The sequence below is a fragment of the Lepisosteus platostomus genome, chromosome 25 (genome assembly GCF_059453375.1).
Source record: "Lepisosteus platostomus isolate fLepPlt1 chromosome 25, fLepPlt1.hap1, whole genome shotgun sequence".
NCBI classification, from domain to species: domain Eukaryota; kingdom Metazoa; phylum Chordata; class Actinopteri; order Semionotiformes; family Lepisosteidae; genus Lepisosteus; species Lepisosteus platostomus.
Window position 1 is genome coordinate 8,010,732 of NC_142635.1, and position 17,572 is coordinate 8,028,303.

General features: G+C 39.4%; 1 protein-coding gene and 1 long non-coding RNA gene across 5 annotated transcripts in view; one reads left to right on the plus strand and one right to left on the minus strand.

Moving 5' to 3' along the window:
• The window catches only part of opcml (opioid binding protein/cell adhesion molecule-like), a 583,482-nt gene that overhangs the window by 231,025 nt on the left and 334,885 nt on the right, over positions 1 to 17,572 (minus strand). The window contains exon 2 of one of the 3 annotated variants that reach the window (XM_088619435.1): positions 5,991 to 6,075. In XM_088619435.1, the coding sequence (XP_088475561.1) occupies positions 5,991 to 6,075 (85 nt within the window). Of the gene's footprint in view, positions 1 to 5,990; positions 6,832 to 17,572 lie in introns of those variants that run through there. The other 2 variants (XM_088619434.1, XM_088619436.1) reach the window with 2 other exon arrangements.
• LOC148641027 (uncharacterized) overlaps positions 1 to 17,572 on the plus strand; it is a 595,511-nt gene that overhangs the window by 207,977 nt on the left and 369,962 nt on the right. The gene's annotated exons all lie outside the window — the stretch shown is intronic.

Genomic DNA, 17,572 nt, shown 5'->3' on the forward strand with positions numbered 1-17,572 from the left:
GGTATGTGTGTGTGTATACCTCATCATAACTTTGTATCATCCTTGTAAAGGTTGCAGCCAGCTAGATGTTATCCCAAAACCACATGGTATAAGGCAGTACAACGCCCTGATAAAGATGCCAGTCCACCACACGAATGATTGAAGCACCCTTTAACCTGACCAGTGTGTCTTTGGAAGGTGAGAGGAAACCAAAGCTCCCTTTTAACCCCCCCCCCCAAAAAAAAAAACCATGAAGGAATAATGCAATCTCACACTAGTCCAGGAGCCAGCAGTCATATCACCCTGGAAGCCCACTGAAGCTCAGTAGGTGTGAACCTGGTCACTACCTGGATGAGACACCTCCTGGGAAAGACTACGTTGCTGCTTGAAGAGATGTTAGTGGGGTCAGTAGGGGGTGCTCACCCTGCGGTCTAGTTCCCCAGTATAGTGACGGGGACACCATACTATAAAACAAGCACCTTCCTTTGGATGAGATGTAAAACCAAAGTCCTGACTCTCTGTGGTCATGAAATATCCCAGGGCATATCTTGAGAAGAGTAGGAATGTTACCCAGGCATCCTGGCCAAATTTCCCACTGGCCTTTACCAATCATGGCCTCCTAATAATCCCCATCTATGAACTGGCTTCATCTCTCTGCTCTCCTCCCCACTGAAAGCTGGTGTGTGGGGAGAGTCCAGGTGCACTATGGCTGCTGTCGCATCATCCAGGTGGGGCTACACACTGGTGGTGGTGGAGGGGATCCCCATTACCTGTAAAGTGCTTTAAGTGGAGTATCAAGAAAAGCCCTATATAAGTGTAAGCAATTATTATTATAATCTAAACTAAGAGCTATGAGGCAGCAGCACTATCTCTAGAGTAATAAAACACAGTGTTACATATTTTACTGTACCACCACAGTGTTATGTACACAGTGACCACAGATGAAACACAGGCAGAAGTCAGATTAAGAAGCAGGCTTCATCTGGCTAAATATTGATACATCTGTAAAATAATCCCAAAAAAACAATCTGGAGTAGAAGCCATTGTGTAAGATATTCTGATCTGGCATACTGTGGCGTTCAATATCCTTGAAAGCAGAGGATCATGTAAATTATGCTGCTACTCGTGGCTTCATAGTATGTAGTATACTAGGCCCCAGGAGCAGGTCATTTCATCAAATGATTGCTTTCCTTATGCTTACCAAAGTCCTTGAGGAAACACTTTAAAGTTCATAAGAAAACCTATTTCAGATATTGTACGTACACAACTGGTACTAAAATATTAATGGAAATATGTGAGGAAAAGTATAAAAATAAGTTTGAGCTTCAAAGTTCATTCCATTTATACACTATAAGTTGCAATGATTTTTTTTTACCCTGTCAGTGGAGAAACAGTGATGGCTGTCTCCAGTTAACAACCACTGTACCTCTGCTGTGATGTTGTGGAACAGGCTGGATTTCAAGTCTATTTCTGACTAGGATTCTCTGTTAATAGCTTCAATAATTGGAACTCGTTATATCTGATTTCTGTATGAAGCTGCCAATCATAACATATTTAAACCCATCTTTAGAATTAAAAACTATCTTAAGGAGAAAGCAATGTAAGTGGATATTTTCAGTGACTCAGTGCTACCCTTGTTTGGTTAAAAAAAACATATGGTTAATGTATAATAACTAACAATACATTTGTAATGTACTGTACTGTATACTGCACTGCTTTCAGTTGCATGAGTTTAGGACCAGATGGGACTGAAGCTTTTCACCTTTAAAAGCTGAAATCAGTGTTTTTTTTTCTTTCCTGAAGATTAATTGCTCATCATTCTTTTCAACTCTACCTGTCCAAAAATGGAAATTACCCTCTGCTACTGGTGCTTCAATTTCCCATTCCAATAGAGTTCACTGTTGAACAGGGGATTAACATAATAATTCAATTCATCTCTGGGAATTTAGTCAGACAAAATGTGTATAGTATATTGATACAGCTTCTTAGCAAGGGAGCCCCATTGTGTCAAACACAATCCAGAAACAATGTAAACAAAATCAGCTGAGAAATGGAAAAGCTAAAAAAACATGAGTTCTTCAAAATGAAACACTAATGTAATGGACTAATGTGTGCTTACCTAATGGCTAGTACTCAACCCATAATATCCTTGTAAATCTGTCATACTGTGGCACTTTATAGCCACACACAAAAAGCATCCACAAATTATTCACCAGTGGACATAACAGGATTTTAAGCACTTCACACATGCTAGCTTGCCATCTTTTATTACCATCACAAATTAATGTGCATGTGGCTGCAATGTGGGTATGATTATTTTAATTGTTTTTGCTGTGTCGCTTTTTGAATCCTTCTGTAGGTGTATCTTTCTGTACACTCAGGCTGCTGTTGCATTGATGTTGTGAAAACCTGTCACTTTCACAGTCCAGTATAACCTTTTTTTTTCATGTAGTCGTTTCCTTGTAAGTCCTGAAGTGAATTAAGTTCTTTTCAAAAGGTTTGGAACAACTGTGATTTAAAAAAGCTATGTAAAGGAATCACCTCTAAGTAGACCTGATATTTTAGATATGGTTACTTCAGGTCTGATATACTATGTTTGGCTAAACTAAAATAAAGCATACGGTAGAGTTATATCACAAAAACTGATTCATTACTGATAATTCCTCTAAAATCTTACACACCTGCCCTTCTTAGACACTCGCCAATCCAGCAGCCCTGAAACAAGCTCAAGGTTGGGTTATAATATATGAGAAATATTGAATAATAATACAAATACCAAATACATGTAACATTTTTGAGAATTCAGGCATTGATATGCCCTCTATTGGTTAAATCTCATTATTGCAAAGGCTATTTATTGATTATATTTCCACAGGTCTAAGCGCAGGATGCATGCTCTCTTGGGTGTTTGTGATCCTCCAGGCACTGAGTCTGGTTACAAAACATATGACAATAAATATATATATATATTCTAGTGCTCAGTAATTAAGATACTACCATCTAAAAACGTTACTTAAATGAAATGAGGGATCCAAAAATACAAAAGAACAAAAACAACTCACCGTTTTCATTTGACCAAAGATAATTCCCCTCCCCCCTTCCCCCCCACCTGGATACAACATGATTCCCCTCTCTCACAGAATCACTGATTTGTCTTCTATTATGTAGATTTGTAGATGGCTGACACTGATGGAGAGAGGAGTAGAGATTTAAGCTCGACCTCACAGCAAGTGCAGGACAGGGTGCCTGTTAACCATGTGGGTCTATCTACGAGGCTAAAGATCATAACCAAAAGATTCTGAAAAACAAATGAAGTCCTCGGCCACAGCACCCTAGCTTCTTCTGCTCTTAAACCTGAATAATAATCAACACCTGGATTCTTACGTGACATTCTTTATAATTCCTATGTGGAAGCCAGCTTTACAGCTCTTAACATAAAATGACAAATTAATTCCTAAGCTTTAAATTTATTATGACAGGGTATTTTCTAATTGAACCAGACAGCAGAATCATGAAGGAGTTTTACCCTGAATGGTTCTGTATTGCTTGACAAACCTTTGGAAAGAACTGTGGTGTTCACTTCAGCCGCCTCAACACACATCTTACTGCTATCACAGCACACATCTGCTGCTACAGTATTTATAATTCTAGGTTTCATTTAAATACGTCTAACTTTGAAAATCAAGTAATTAAATTCAGACTACTTCTCTCATAAAACAAACATTTTATTTTTGAAAACAAGTCCCATTGGATCGGATTAGACTGGATTGCAAGTGCTTTGTCGATCAATTGGTCCCAGGCTGTAAAATGGCAATTGTTTAGAACTGAATGGCAAGTTTTGGGAACGTCTTAGGACTCTTTCACTGGTTATGAAAAATACTTTATGTCAAGAAATAAACAAGTAAAAAAAAGGGAGAAAAAGTAAAAAGCCACTAGGGGCACTCTGAATTCTGTTTCTTGTTGTGTCACTCCAATGCTTGGTATACAGGAGGTGCAGCTAAACAGCTGTCTTGGCAGACATTTTTAGTTTCTGTAATGCTATGTCACATACATGCTTCCCCAGACAGAAAAACTAAGGTGTGAGCAATGACCCATCATCCCACAGCCACTGCCCATAAAGCAGCCCAATCAATTAGTGATCGTTTTTGTATATCAAAAGTGTAATACAAAATAATCACCTAGCATCCAATTCTGGTACTGTATTTATTAACTGTTTTTAAAATAACTTATGACCATAGAAGATATACACCTTCCTCTATATATAACAGTGGAGTGGCTGCATTACTGATTGCCTTGACTTAGTGTTAAGAGTGGTGGAGCCCTAGATTATTGTAGCTTATAACCTTCTCTAAAAGCAATCGAATAGCAGTTCTATTGAAAGTGACTCTAATGCACCACTATACATAGTTCAGAACAAAACTGTCAAGAGAACATTACAGCAGTCCATCCCCTACACATTAGCATATCTGACTAATGAAAAGGCTGTGTACTGCCTTCTAAGCAAATGTACAGTATTGGTATGATATTTGCTACATACAGAAATGACAATTTGAGTCATGCAAAAGACACTATGCTGTCTGCCATATACTGTACAGTAAAACAGAGTGTCATGTTTAGGTCTTAATATGGAGCGGGATTCGAGGTGCATCAAGGAACACTGCTTTATTGGGTAATTTAACTGATTCTGTTTTAACAAACACATCATTAATAAAGAAGATAGTCATTATCATCACGAATACTGCACACATTACAATTGCTGGGGCAGGATCTCCAAGACTGCTGCTTATTGGTGCCTCTATGGTATAAATGCAGTATTTCCCCTCAGCAGCGAGTGCGACCAGCATGTACAGTACCAGGAGGTGCAGCCACAGGCTCCTCTTTATTTCTCTAAAAAAGGACCCTGCTGTGGCTGGTGCCAGGCTCTTGGCAAAACCAGGCTGGGATGTGACATAAGATCCACTTTCCCACTGTTGCACAAAGGCTGAATAAAGACTCTGTCAAACCCTCTATTATTTAGGTCTGGCAATACCATGTAGATTCAAACAGCAAAAGGATTTGCATTCATACTTGTAGGGTATGTTTCCTGATAATACAGCATGTGAAGGCAGTGTAGTAGAAAAATATACAGTACATCTTCCAAACGGGAATTTAAAAAAATCACCAACTCAGAAGACACTAGTTGCGTGATACCCATCGTAGAAAATCCTACAGTATCCAAAACGAAAACTGTTATCATCATATTACTCGTAGAACATTGACCAGGCATGCTTGAACTTCTCAAAACTTTGCTTACTTCCATCTCGACAGTGCCCAATTTAAAAGCTGAATTACTTGAAACACTATGGAGAGTAACATACTTTCTCCATCCTTCTTACCGACGCGCCCAACACCTACCGACTCCATCCTACTCCGGCCAAGCGCACTCCACCCAACCTGCATGCAACATCACCATTTTGCCCATTCTCGTCACGGGCTACCATGATTCGAATCCAGAAACAAACGCTATGAATGCTCACACAATAAAGCGTGCATACGCGTGCAGTATGCTAGACGTAGAATCTGGATTTTTTTAAATAAAAAAACAGCTTGACTTCAGTACAACAGCCACATCAAAGTATTGCATGGGTCTTTTATTTCCATAAAAAAAACAGTTATTGATATTTATAGCACCTCCCACACGTGTTTCATACACGGGAAAGAATCCTTTGCTTAAGCAAATGGCACGTCTTCTTAATTCTTTAGTACAGGAACTCACTAAACCGTTTGTGCATTTAACAAGAGCGGAAAGCCAGCAGCTCATGTAGCGGCACAACCAATATTTCTGTGCTGTCGCGACACCAGACCAAAACGCACACCTGGAACCTGTTAAGTGCCTCACAACATTGTCACGCGCAAAACTGCGCAGCCACACAATGACAGTAACATCTAGTGGTCAAATGTGAGATCTCCAAGAAGGAAGCGATATGCAATTAAAACAAATAATAATTCAATCATATTATCAAGAACCCTACCTTAGGATCGCATTATCCCCTTGTCTAACGGTGACATTGTCCATCGGTTTGGAAAAAGACGATTCTCCGCTCCGGGCAGGCACTCCTGCAGGTACAAGAAATAGCAGTCTTAGCGCTATCACGACCAGGCATTTCCAGGATACCACAAAATAGCCACAAATACCCATCTTCAGCCACAGTTCAGCTCCCAGTTCACGCAAGGCAGACTCTTAATTGAACCTGGAATACTCCTTTTGCAGGTGAGTTTAAAGTTAATTCGAAACTTTCGGTATTTTAACTCCTGCAATAGCTGTAGCTGTGGTTCTCCTTTCTGTTGAGAGTTTTAAGACACCGCAGAAGTGCGAGTAGAAACGGAACTCCAGTTGCAGGCTTCTGGAATTCACAAGAGCGCTGTTCAGCGGCGATCAAACGGGATGCCGAGTTTTTAAAAAAAAGGAAACAGAAATCTGTGTTAGGGGTATTTGCACAATGATAGGGTGAGATCGTCTCTTCTGCCCGGCAAATCTTTTTTGTAAAAGCCCCAGGAGAAATCGCCCAACACGCAGGGTAAGTCTTCTTGCACAGACTCGAAAAAGCGCATCAAATCGGTGGATCAAACAAACAAACACAAAATCAAAGCAATCAGTAACCCAGAAGAGTCATGGAAATAAGTTGAAACGTAAATCCAGGTTGATTTTTATTCATTTATTGTTTCTAGTTATGTTTATAAATCCAAAGGAGGACCTGCAGCTCTATCAGATTGGAAGAGTGCGTAAGAGGAGGCAAAGATGCTGTAAAATGGGTATCCTTCTCTCGTGTGCAGAGTGGCAGACTGCAGTGCTCTCTCTCTCTCAGGTTGTAAGACTGACCGACTCGTCTCAGCATCCCAGCTGTTCCCCTTGCTCTAAACATCTCTGAAATGCAGGCTAAGATGGTCGTCATGGCAGCAATTGACTAATATACTGTATGAGCGCACCGCATCGATACGCGGTGTTCCCAAACTTCTTTTTTTTTCTTTTACACAAACGATTCCCATAGCATTTTTATTATCCCGATGTATTGAGGTCATGAGTTTTCTCCTACGTTTATAGTATTTGTACATTTATTTTTAACATATTTCTTGTTTGAACTTGTTTTGGATGTGTTGATCCCCCCCCCCGGACACACTGTAAGTTTGCATAACCGAAGATGTGAACTAAGGGTTTGTCTACAAGTGATAAATAGAGCTGTAAAAGGGATTTAAGGTAACTCGAAACAGCAGTTTATGGAGTGATTAGTGAGTTATTTTATAGCCAGGGAAGGCACTTATTTATTATGTTGTAATAGTTTTCCTTCTGGCTCATAGAAAAGAAAGATTGAGGCTGCTGTGCTTAATCCATGAAGGATGCAGTTGCATTACATGCACACAAGTAAATATGCAGCCAGTAATAAGATGTTGTTTAGCACAGGTATAATGGTGAGCATTTAATTTGATCTTGTGCTTGGCAACATTTTAAAGGACTTTTTTATATCTATTTGCAGCAAATCTGGTGGAATAGATTGAAAGTCACCTTCTAGTATTTAAAGGGAAAGTATAAGAAACTTTGTTAAAGAAAACGTTAAATGTGCTGCTGGAAAAGAACATTTACAAAAAAAATTGTATCCCTATAAACTTTCCTTACACAAACTTCACATTTTTTCTAACATTCATTTGTCTCAGCTTGAAAGAAAGATAAAGCATTGGGTAGGTCCATTTCACCTGATGGCTGTGCAGATTAAACAGCATTACCGGTACTGGTCTTGCCTTAGCCAGATTGTGTTTCAAATGAAGGGTTTGTGTAATGAAAGCTAATCAGGCCTGAAACAAGTTACAATTTTTGTAAATAAAAGAACAAAATAGCAGAATACTACAGTATGCTGGTAATAGAATACTAATACGATACTACACACAATACTTTACTATACTGTACACGACTTGTTTAGACTTTGAAGTCATGGAACAGCTACTGCACGTTATAAATATTTCATGTATAATATAAATTTCATGTGGAAACTGGACGGTTGGTTGTGAACTAAGATGTTCAGATACCAGCATTCTTTGTTGTGCTGGTACTGTAGTAGAGTTCTAACAGTTAGGATCTTCTCTTTGGTAAAGTTTTTTTTGCTTTTGTAATTATGAAAAAGCTCATTGCTCACGCAAATATCGTATGTACTGTTCTATACTATTTGCTAACTGCAGGCAAAATCCTTGGGGTCTCTTATTTGACTTGTTCTCAAACTTGTGTGGCTGTCTGTTACTGACTGAAGTGTAGAGAACATACAAATTAGTGCTGCCACTTTGTAAGTTATGTAAGCCTTTTCGTGTTTCGGTGTGCTTATTAGTGTCATATAAGATAATCCAATTTGAAAAATGAAATGCCACTTCCTGCAAAGTGCGTAGCACGTGGAAAAGTTTTTTTTTTGTTCAGTCTTCACGTGATTTCTATTACTTTGAGATGTTGGTTAGTCTTAATTGGTCATCTTTTTGCTGTAGGAAGAGCAAAGATTCAGATCTAATTTTTTTCAATTTTCATATTAAAGCTTCAAGATTTTTTTTCATTCCCTGTGCCTTTCTGTTAATCAAAGTAAATATTTGAAATGAGAGTCTGCGGTGTGCAAAAATTTCCATAAGTTCAGTGAATCACTTATTCACTCTTACAGTACCTGGTGGTGAGATGTATGTACAGTATGTTTTGTCAGCAATGTAACGAACATGCAGATACAATCATATCAGATATCTGTGTAAATTAATAAAATAACATGAACTGTGCTTTTAGAAGAGATGTAGAATGATTCCACTGAGTTGCTGATACAGGGCGTTTGGAGGAAAGTTACAGTAGGTAGAGATTTTGACATAAAAGTTCATTATCTGGTCTTCATTTCAATTATTCATTCCTGGTGACAGTACAGTATGTGATGCTGCAATTAGTCTCAATCTTATTACTTAACATTCTTGCAATGAATCAAATGTTTTACAGATTTATTACATTTTGATGTTTATACAAATAATTCACCTTTTTTACTGTTCATTCTGCTCTTTATCTGAACTGGTGAATTGTTTTATCATTATTTGTTGTTTTATTTGGATAATAAACATGTGTGCAAAGCCTATGATATTCCAGAAAAGAGATATCTGGATATGTACAGTACAGTATTTCTCCTAATTAACAATTTGTCATAATTATTGAATTGATTATTATTTGTCATAGATGACAACCTGAAACCAGTTTTTGCAATATAATATAGACATTTTACTGAAATAGTGGTAAAAGCTGTATCCAACTGAACAACTTAGAATAACATAAAATTTAGAATTTGAAAGTTTTTATCCATCTGTTGTTATTTAATGACTAAGTAATGTATAAATGTCTTTCAGTGCCTGGATAAATCTCTAAAGCTGTTCTTGGAGTAGCAGAAAAACTGTTTGTATTGTGGCACAGCTGAATTCATCATTAGGCAGTGCACATAAACTATGTTTTCCTAATGCTGTGACTGAAAAATGTGTATGCGCTACTTTTTGGAAAGGAAGCCAATGTGAGAAACTAGCCTTGAGTTGGTGGCCAAGTATTTGTGGTGGATCGTGCTGCTACCTCACTTATACTGTATACTGTATGTGTAGGAACCCAGCTCCCATGTCCTGGGATAGATTCCAGCCTGGGTGAGATTTGCATGTTTTCCCAATGTCTCTCTGTAGGCCTTCTCTGGAAGTTCCTGCTTTATACCACCTCCCAGAGATATACTGGCTGGGTAACATGGAGTCTCTGAATTGTCCCTGTTCGCTTGTATGTATGGAAGCACCTTGACGAACTGAGGTCTCAACCAGTGTGTAGTTCTGTCCTGCACCCTGTGCTGGCGTGTTTACATAACCATTAAAAAGGATAAACCACTTTCCAATTCTGGATAGATTGTGTCAGCCCAAACCTCTCTATACTAATAATGGGTCCACTGTTGCAAAATGCCCTTGAGATGTGTAGAAGGTAGTTATTATTTGTGAAAAGTAGTGCATATTTTTACATTTTTAATTGATATTGATATACTGTACAATAAAGTAAATAAGGGAAATAGTGTAAATTGGAAAAAAGGCTATGTAGTTCATTGCTAGTTTTAATGAGTAAAGAACTCTTTGTATAATATTATGCATGCAATGTAATAGCTTGCTTGGTACAGTAATTGAGCCGTTTACACATATGCCTTTCATAATTTGGTAATCACACCACATTGACAACACCTGGGATTTTCAGTTTATTGGTGGAGTATGACTTGAATGTTTAAATGACGAGCGAAAAAAGGCATGGTCTCTCTTTGGGGTTGTGCGGAAAGATAGCTGGCTACACATGGTTCTCTTTCATGTTCAAGATCTGCCACCAGCCAAGGGAACATCAGCCGAATCTTTGTGCCGACACCAGTAAAGAACGCGATGCTCCATCCCCATCGCCCACTCCGCGGAGACATAGTACTACATGGCTCCAAGTTCTCCTCTTGCATCGATGTGCTTATCGTTCTGGGAACCAGAGTTACAGGTTTAGCATAATAACCTCTTTGATGTCTGCAATTAGATGTCAAGTTATGAGACAGCGTGCCATCACCATCACATGGTTGGCCCAACCGGATATGTAAGCATTAGACAACTATTATTCAGGCTTTCCAGACTTTCACTAGGAAGGCTAGACATGGAGCTATAGTGGGAAGGCATGTAGCCGACCATGTGGCACACAAGCTCACCGACCCTTAATCGAGAACCAAAGAGGACAAGAATGGACTCCGAGACTCTCAATTCAGGCCCGATGAAGTCCTCCATGAGAGGCTGAAGGAGCTGTTCCCAAGCTGGCAGACCTCTTGATTGAATGATACCCTGGCAGGCACACTGTACGCATAGAAGGAACTGCAGTGCTGTCAAGTGTAGAGCCTGAGACCTACATCAGTCATTAAGGGGCCGAGTCTCCTCAATAACTGCTGCAGGACAAATATGCAGGTATGTTTGCAGAAATGAACCCGAGGGGGAAAAAAAAAAGTTTTTTTGAAAAGACATTGTGATGTATTTATTCGGGTAAGAAAGTGTGCTTGTACAGCCCCCCCCACAGAAGAAGGAATCCCCACAAATTCTGTAGGGTGAAACAAACACAGTGAGACTTGCTACATCTCTGCCTTATACTGCATAGAAATAAGAGCCTTAAGCTATTAAAGACGTTTGCTTTTGAAAGAGAGACAGAGATTGTGGATCAATATCGGAGAAGTGACAGAAAGGAGGAAGAGAGAGCCTTGTGGATATTGTACCTCTCCTCAGGCAGGGGTGAAGAAGCTTCTTGTTTTTTTTATTGGTTTATCAGTAACATGATATAAAGAAAGGCGTCCCCACCTGAGTGACAGAGTTCCATTGCTCTTTTCTTTCAGGCATAGGTTTTGATGTGTAACCTGACATTATTGTAGTAGTGTTGTGCTCAAACATACCATTTGTTAGGACAAAACTCCTGAGCAACAGTGAGGGATGTAATCTACGAATGATATCAAAAGGATTTAAGAAGCCAAATTGTGCAAGAGTGATGACCAGCTGCTCAGAACAGGTGACTAACCAAAGACAGTTCTGAATCATAAAGAGAAACTGTAGTGTGTCCCTGGAGTCCTAAGTACTGTAAATCTCTGAAAGCTCACTTCTACTGTACTGTATGTAATGGTAATTATTAATGCAGTATTAAAGTAATTCTAAATGTTCCTCTTAGTTTCATCTTCCAATCTTCTCCAAAGTTATTCATATCTTATTATCATATCTTATCTTATCATATTCACATGAAAAATGTGTTCTTTGCTACAAGTCGTTCTCAATGCATGATGATCCAATTCATTCATACCCCGGAAATGAGTGTTTTGTGAATTGGAACATGTCTCTGTCCATGACTACCTCTCCATGAAAAGACTTTCCATCTGCTCCAGGCTGCGTAGTCTGCTCTTATCTGCTTTTGGCAGCTTATGAGCCTAAATGTTGTACTACAGTCTACTGCTGTCACCAGTTTTGTATCTAAAATATCCTGCAGCCCCAATTGGAAGATGCGCCTGGAAAAATCTATGTCTTCCCAGTCTGCTTGATTGCTGATGGGAAACCTTGCTGCCCACCCCAGTGATTGCAGACTAAAACTCTACCAGAGAGCAGCATCTCCATAGTCACCTGAGGTCAAGAGCTGAGCTCCTAACCTTTGGAGCTGAAACAATGGAGAGGGCTAAGCTTTTCACCTTCCCCGCCGGTCTTCCCTGTGCTAATCGCAACAGAGCCATCCAGCTCCTCAGAGGATGCCTTCCAGGAAGTGTTTAAACCTTAACCCTTCTATTGCAACCAGGAGACAGAACTTAACCTTCTTCCAGGAGGACTGTCTCTCCAGAGACTGGTGCTCTGTCTGTGTGATCTTCACGTGTCTTTCTCTCTTACATGTGAAGGCGAGAGGATTTTTACAAGAAAGTGTGTTGTGCTCACACTGAAATGTATGTTGGCTGCTACTGCAGAATTTGTACCATAAGAAGAAAGTCCTCTGTGTCATGGCAGGCCACATGAGTTAGGAATAAATTTATCATTTTTACTGAGTGTTAAAATGGTACTTCAATCTCTCTTTGAGGTGAAGCCATGCGCTTATTTGTGCACACGTTTTTCCAGCTCATTACACTGAAAATGTCAATGTCCTCATCTTTACTGAAAACAGCGGTCACAAAAGCCTGACAATTAACATCTAGATGTAGCACTGTTTGTTATAGACTAGATCATATTTATGTTCTGCTCTCAAAGCAGAGTGTGTAGTGTAAAGTACTGTATGTAACCTACTACTAAACAGTCACAGATAAAAATATCTTAATGAAAACTGACTCAGTAAAGTTTTTGTTGCATCTTCTGGACCATCGAGTACTTACAGTATGCCCAACTAGCCAGAAATCAGGTTTGGTTTCTTTGTAATATATTGCTGTACCTTAAAGCTGAGTCATTACATGTGAAGAACTAAATCCTAAGAACTGTGAATTTACAGACATTTTGTTCATGTCTTAAGATACTTAAGTAGCTTGGACCAAAGGACCAAAGAATTATTGCATTTGCATACAGTAACAGGTCTTCCAAAAGGAACTGTGAACCCCTTTACATACAGAAAGGAACCCATTTCATCCACCCATTAAGTGCAGAACCCACTGTCTGACAAGAGGCGGCCACTATGTGCCTGCAGCCCCATTACGTGGCAGGAGAGATAGAAAATATAGAAATGTCTTCACCAATTGAATTAAGGGGGAAAGCAAGGCTAGTAGGACTATGCGGATCCAGAGTGGTTTGTAGCTAGGACATGGGGGTTAACACTCCTGGTCTTACAAACAGTGTCAAGGGGTCTTTCATGACCAAGTATTCAAGTCCTTCACATGTCAGATAGTGTCGCCTGTCACAATACTGGGGCGTTGGGTAACAGATTCTGGTCCAGAGGAAAGAGTGCCACCTCCTGGCCTACCAACATGTACAGTACAGTACTCTGGCTTACATCATTTATCTTTCACTGCTGCAGTACTGAATGAAAGTAGAATTAGACAGGCATGAATTGATCATTATTCTGCATTTTTACATATAGTTTACAAACTATAGTACATTAACAGCCTTTTCTGGAATTATGAAGATGGTAAAGAAAAAGTAAAAAAAAGGAGCTATGTGTGATGGTGTTTTTCAGGGTGAAATGCTCAGTAGATATTATAAGATAACATTCAAGTGTTTTATTTATTTTTACATGTTAAAAATAAGATACATTATTGGCAAAACTATAGTTTATATTGAAAATAGATAAAGAATTTGATGGTATGACTAAATATATTTGTCCAAGTTAAGCTCTTTTGCTTATGATGATGTCTTTAGGGTGTTAGGGAATAGCTATTAGCTTATTCATACTGTCAAGTATTAAGTAATGAAAGTACAATAGCTTGACAAATAGTTTTCAGGGTTATTTAATGAGATTTTTGTTTGACAGAGTAGCTCCTGACTTACTGATTCATTAAGTTTCTGTATGTTGTGATTTTCTCTAGATTGGCAGCCCATGAGAGCTTCTGAACTGTGTACTTAAACCTTTTTTAAAAACAAAGAGTGCATAGGCATGGAAGAATCACCTCTCCCATAATGGTTAGGTGCATTTTAAAACCGCAGTTCTGCTTGACATTGAAGTTAACTGAATTTTCCCAATTTAAATGACAAACCTCTCAGAATTCACTGATTCATTCAATTCGTAGATTTATTCACAAGGTGTGCTCTTTAGGACAGTGAAAAAATTCAACTTGGGTACACTGTGTGGCTACTGAAAACTGCAGCATCCAAATGCAGGGCGTTACATATTTAAAATGAGTCACTGTCATGTGAGCTTTCTCAGGTGTTTTCCCTACTGTTGGTTCAGCAAAATCTTTACCGCTTGTTCATGAATACTGACCACCAAAAGAAAAGTATCAGATATAACATGATTTATAGGTAATACTTTGCGCTGATTAAAGTTTTTCATCAGAATGGCTGATCAATGAGGTTCTGCTGTGAAAGTGTCTAGCAGCATGTGTCACCACCACTGTAATCAATAAAAGGTGTATATCTATGACAAACGCATCTCTCCAGGTTACAGATGCAGCCTTGTGGGATTCTGTTGCATTTTTCTCCCTTGCCCAGATAAGCATGTGCCTGAGCATTGGTCTCTGAGCCCCAGCTCATCCAACAAATGTTCACTGGGGCTTGAGTCTGGCAAGTGAGATATCCATGCCGTGACTGTTACTCTCCCATCTGGCAAGAGAGCCTTTGGTGCACAGGCAGCAGGAGGATGCGAGTTGCCCTGCTGGAATGTTGTCATGTTGGGATGAGCCCGCAGGAAGAGCGGCTAGTGAGGTGCCAGGCATGGGGCTGTGCAGCCCAGTTGCCCTTAATCAGTACAAATGGAGGTACAGTACAGTACTGTGTGGCGTGACTAGATCAGGGTGCAGCCCTGCTCCTGCAGGGCAGCTCTGTCTGCAGGTGTCCAGGTCGATGAGCTTTATTGAGCACTAGGCAGGCCCCCGTGTGCCCATCTGGCCTGCAGATGCTACTGCCTTCTCACTGCTGTACTGCCAGTTTGCGGGTTGTGGCGACCTGCTGCAAAGAAAAGGACGCGTCTCGTGGACTCCCAGATCGTGATCAATCACAGGCAAACAGACTGTGATTGGTTGTAACGTTGTGCCAGCTTGGAAACTGCTGGCTGCAAACAGCCCAGATCAGAGGCAGCTGTGCACAGACAGACTCCTATATACCAGTGGCAAAAAGGCATTGTTGTCTTGCTAAATGGAATAGATCAGTTCCTTTTTTGTGATTTCCTCTCTTGATTTCCACAAGGCTGGGCATTCAACAGATTAAAACATCTCATCACCTGTGCCTAATGAGGTGATTCATTGCTTATACAGCAGTCACTCAAGATTGTATTGCGGTCAGTCCTGAATAGCTGCTTAATTAATAGGATGTCAAAAATATACAAATTAAAATCTTTAAATTTATTTGATACTTAAATACAATTAATGTTCCAAGTCCATACACTTATTTTTAATGCATAAAGTATATACCCAAATAGAACAATCTAATCTAATAAATCTGTTGAGGATTAATGTATAGTACATGTACAGTATAGATATACTGTAGTACATTACTGGAAATAATCATGAAACCAAAAGAAGAAGTGGTTTATAAATTCCATTATGCATTATAGATACCTTGTTAAATGTTATCTAATACTGTATTATATTGATGTGCTTCACTGCCATTATAATGCCATCCTTCAGAATGTGCTTCACCAGCTCAAGGCTTGCACAGCTACAGGCGATAACAGCACATATGGCGAACGCAACGGCTTTGAAACATTCCAGCGGTATCACTTCGTATACTCGCGGCACTGTGGCACTTTCTAATGGGCTGCCTGACACGACGATAGAATATCAGCTTGGGCAACATCTAATTTTCATCCGAAAGCTATTAATGTAGAAAGTGTAATTTGCATGATGCACCCGCCTTTTCAGTGTCTGTAAATTCTTTCCAATTCTGTGCATATGTATTTAACAAGTTACTAAGGCCGTCAATTTTGTTTTTTTGATAAGAAAGTGACGGAGGTTTTGGCTGCACTGCTAGTTGTACATGGTTTACGCATTGGGCTACTTTTATCGTATGTCAACCGGAGAACTTGTCCTTTGATATTCTACTTATATTTGCTGGCAGCCATACAGTTTCACCCTGCAACTCACAGCTGGCAACCCACTGAAGCTAAGCAGGTGTGAGCCTGGTCAGTACCTGGATGAGAGACCTTCTGGAAAAAACTAAGGTTGCTGCTGGAAGAGGTGTTAGTGGGGCCTGTAGGTCACCCTGTGGTCTGTGTGGCTTCTAATACTCCAGTATAGTGATGGGGACACCATACTGTAAAAAGGCTCCATCCTTCGGATGAGAAGTCCTTACTCGCTTTCGTCATTAAAAATCCCAGGACATTTCTCGAAAAGAGTAGGGGTGTTATCCCGGCATCCTAGCCAAATTTCCACTGGCCTTTACCAATCTTGGCCTCCTAATAATCCCCAAATCTGAACTGACTTCATCACTCTGCTCTCCTCCCCACTGATAGCTGGTGTGTGGTGAGCGTTCTGGCTCACTATGGCTGCCGTCGCATCATCCAGGTGGGGCTGTAGGGGATCCCCATTACCTGTAAAGCGCTTTGAGTGGAATGTCCAGAAAAGCGCTATATAAGTGTAAGCAATTATTATTATTATTATTATTATTATTATTATTATTATTATTATTATTATTATTATTATTATTCATCAGGGCTTATTAGTTCTAAGATCACTGTGTAGAGTGTCCGACAGTCTGTGTTTATTTGGACACAGTGTTTAATGAAATTATCTTAGACTTAGCATCATTAGTGAGAATTATGATGATGAACAAGAGCAGAAAAATTGGTCTAAGATAAGACTTAATTAAAAAAATAGCTATCTGCGTGTGATACAACCTGAGCTTTCTATACGCCATGCTAATTCACTTTTTTAATTAAAATCTTCTTGAAGCTGACCGAAGCTTACATAAAGATGTCTGCTTAATTAAAGAAGTGAAGGGAAGGTCTTACAGCTTTGAGCTATCATCCAAAAAAATCTAATGTTTTTGTATTTCTTTTTTAGCTTAAAAAATAATATATATATATAATAGTACTGAATGCTTGGGTCATGTAAACCTCTGGAGAAAACATGGTAATGCCACCTGAATTAATGATGCTTCAAGGTAATTTATTTTTTAATTACAGCAGGGGCAGATTTTTAGAATCAGCTGGGAAAATGGAGAAATTTACAGGTATAACCTCAGGTTCAGGTCCTTGAAATTCTCAGGTAAACATGATAAGAATGTAATCCGCAGAGCCTGTAATCTTTATCACCCCCCCCCAACCTTCATTCCTTTGAATTGTTTGCTATTCAGAGGGGACATGTTTAAAGCCATAACATTGTTTACCACCACTGTGAGAAGTGGCATTTTCTTTCACGGATGGTAATGTGCTCTATGAAATGATAAATTAGCAATGCACCGTTCTGCAGACCTGTCAATGTACATG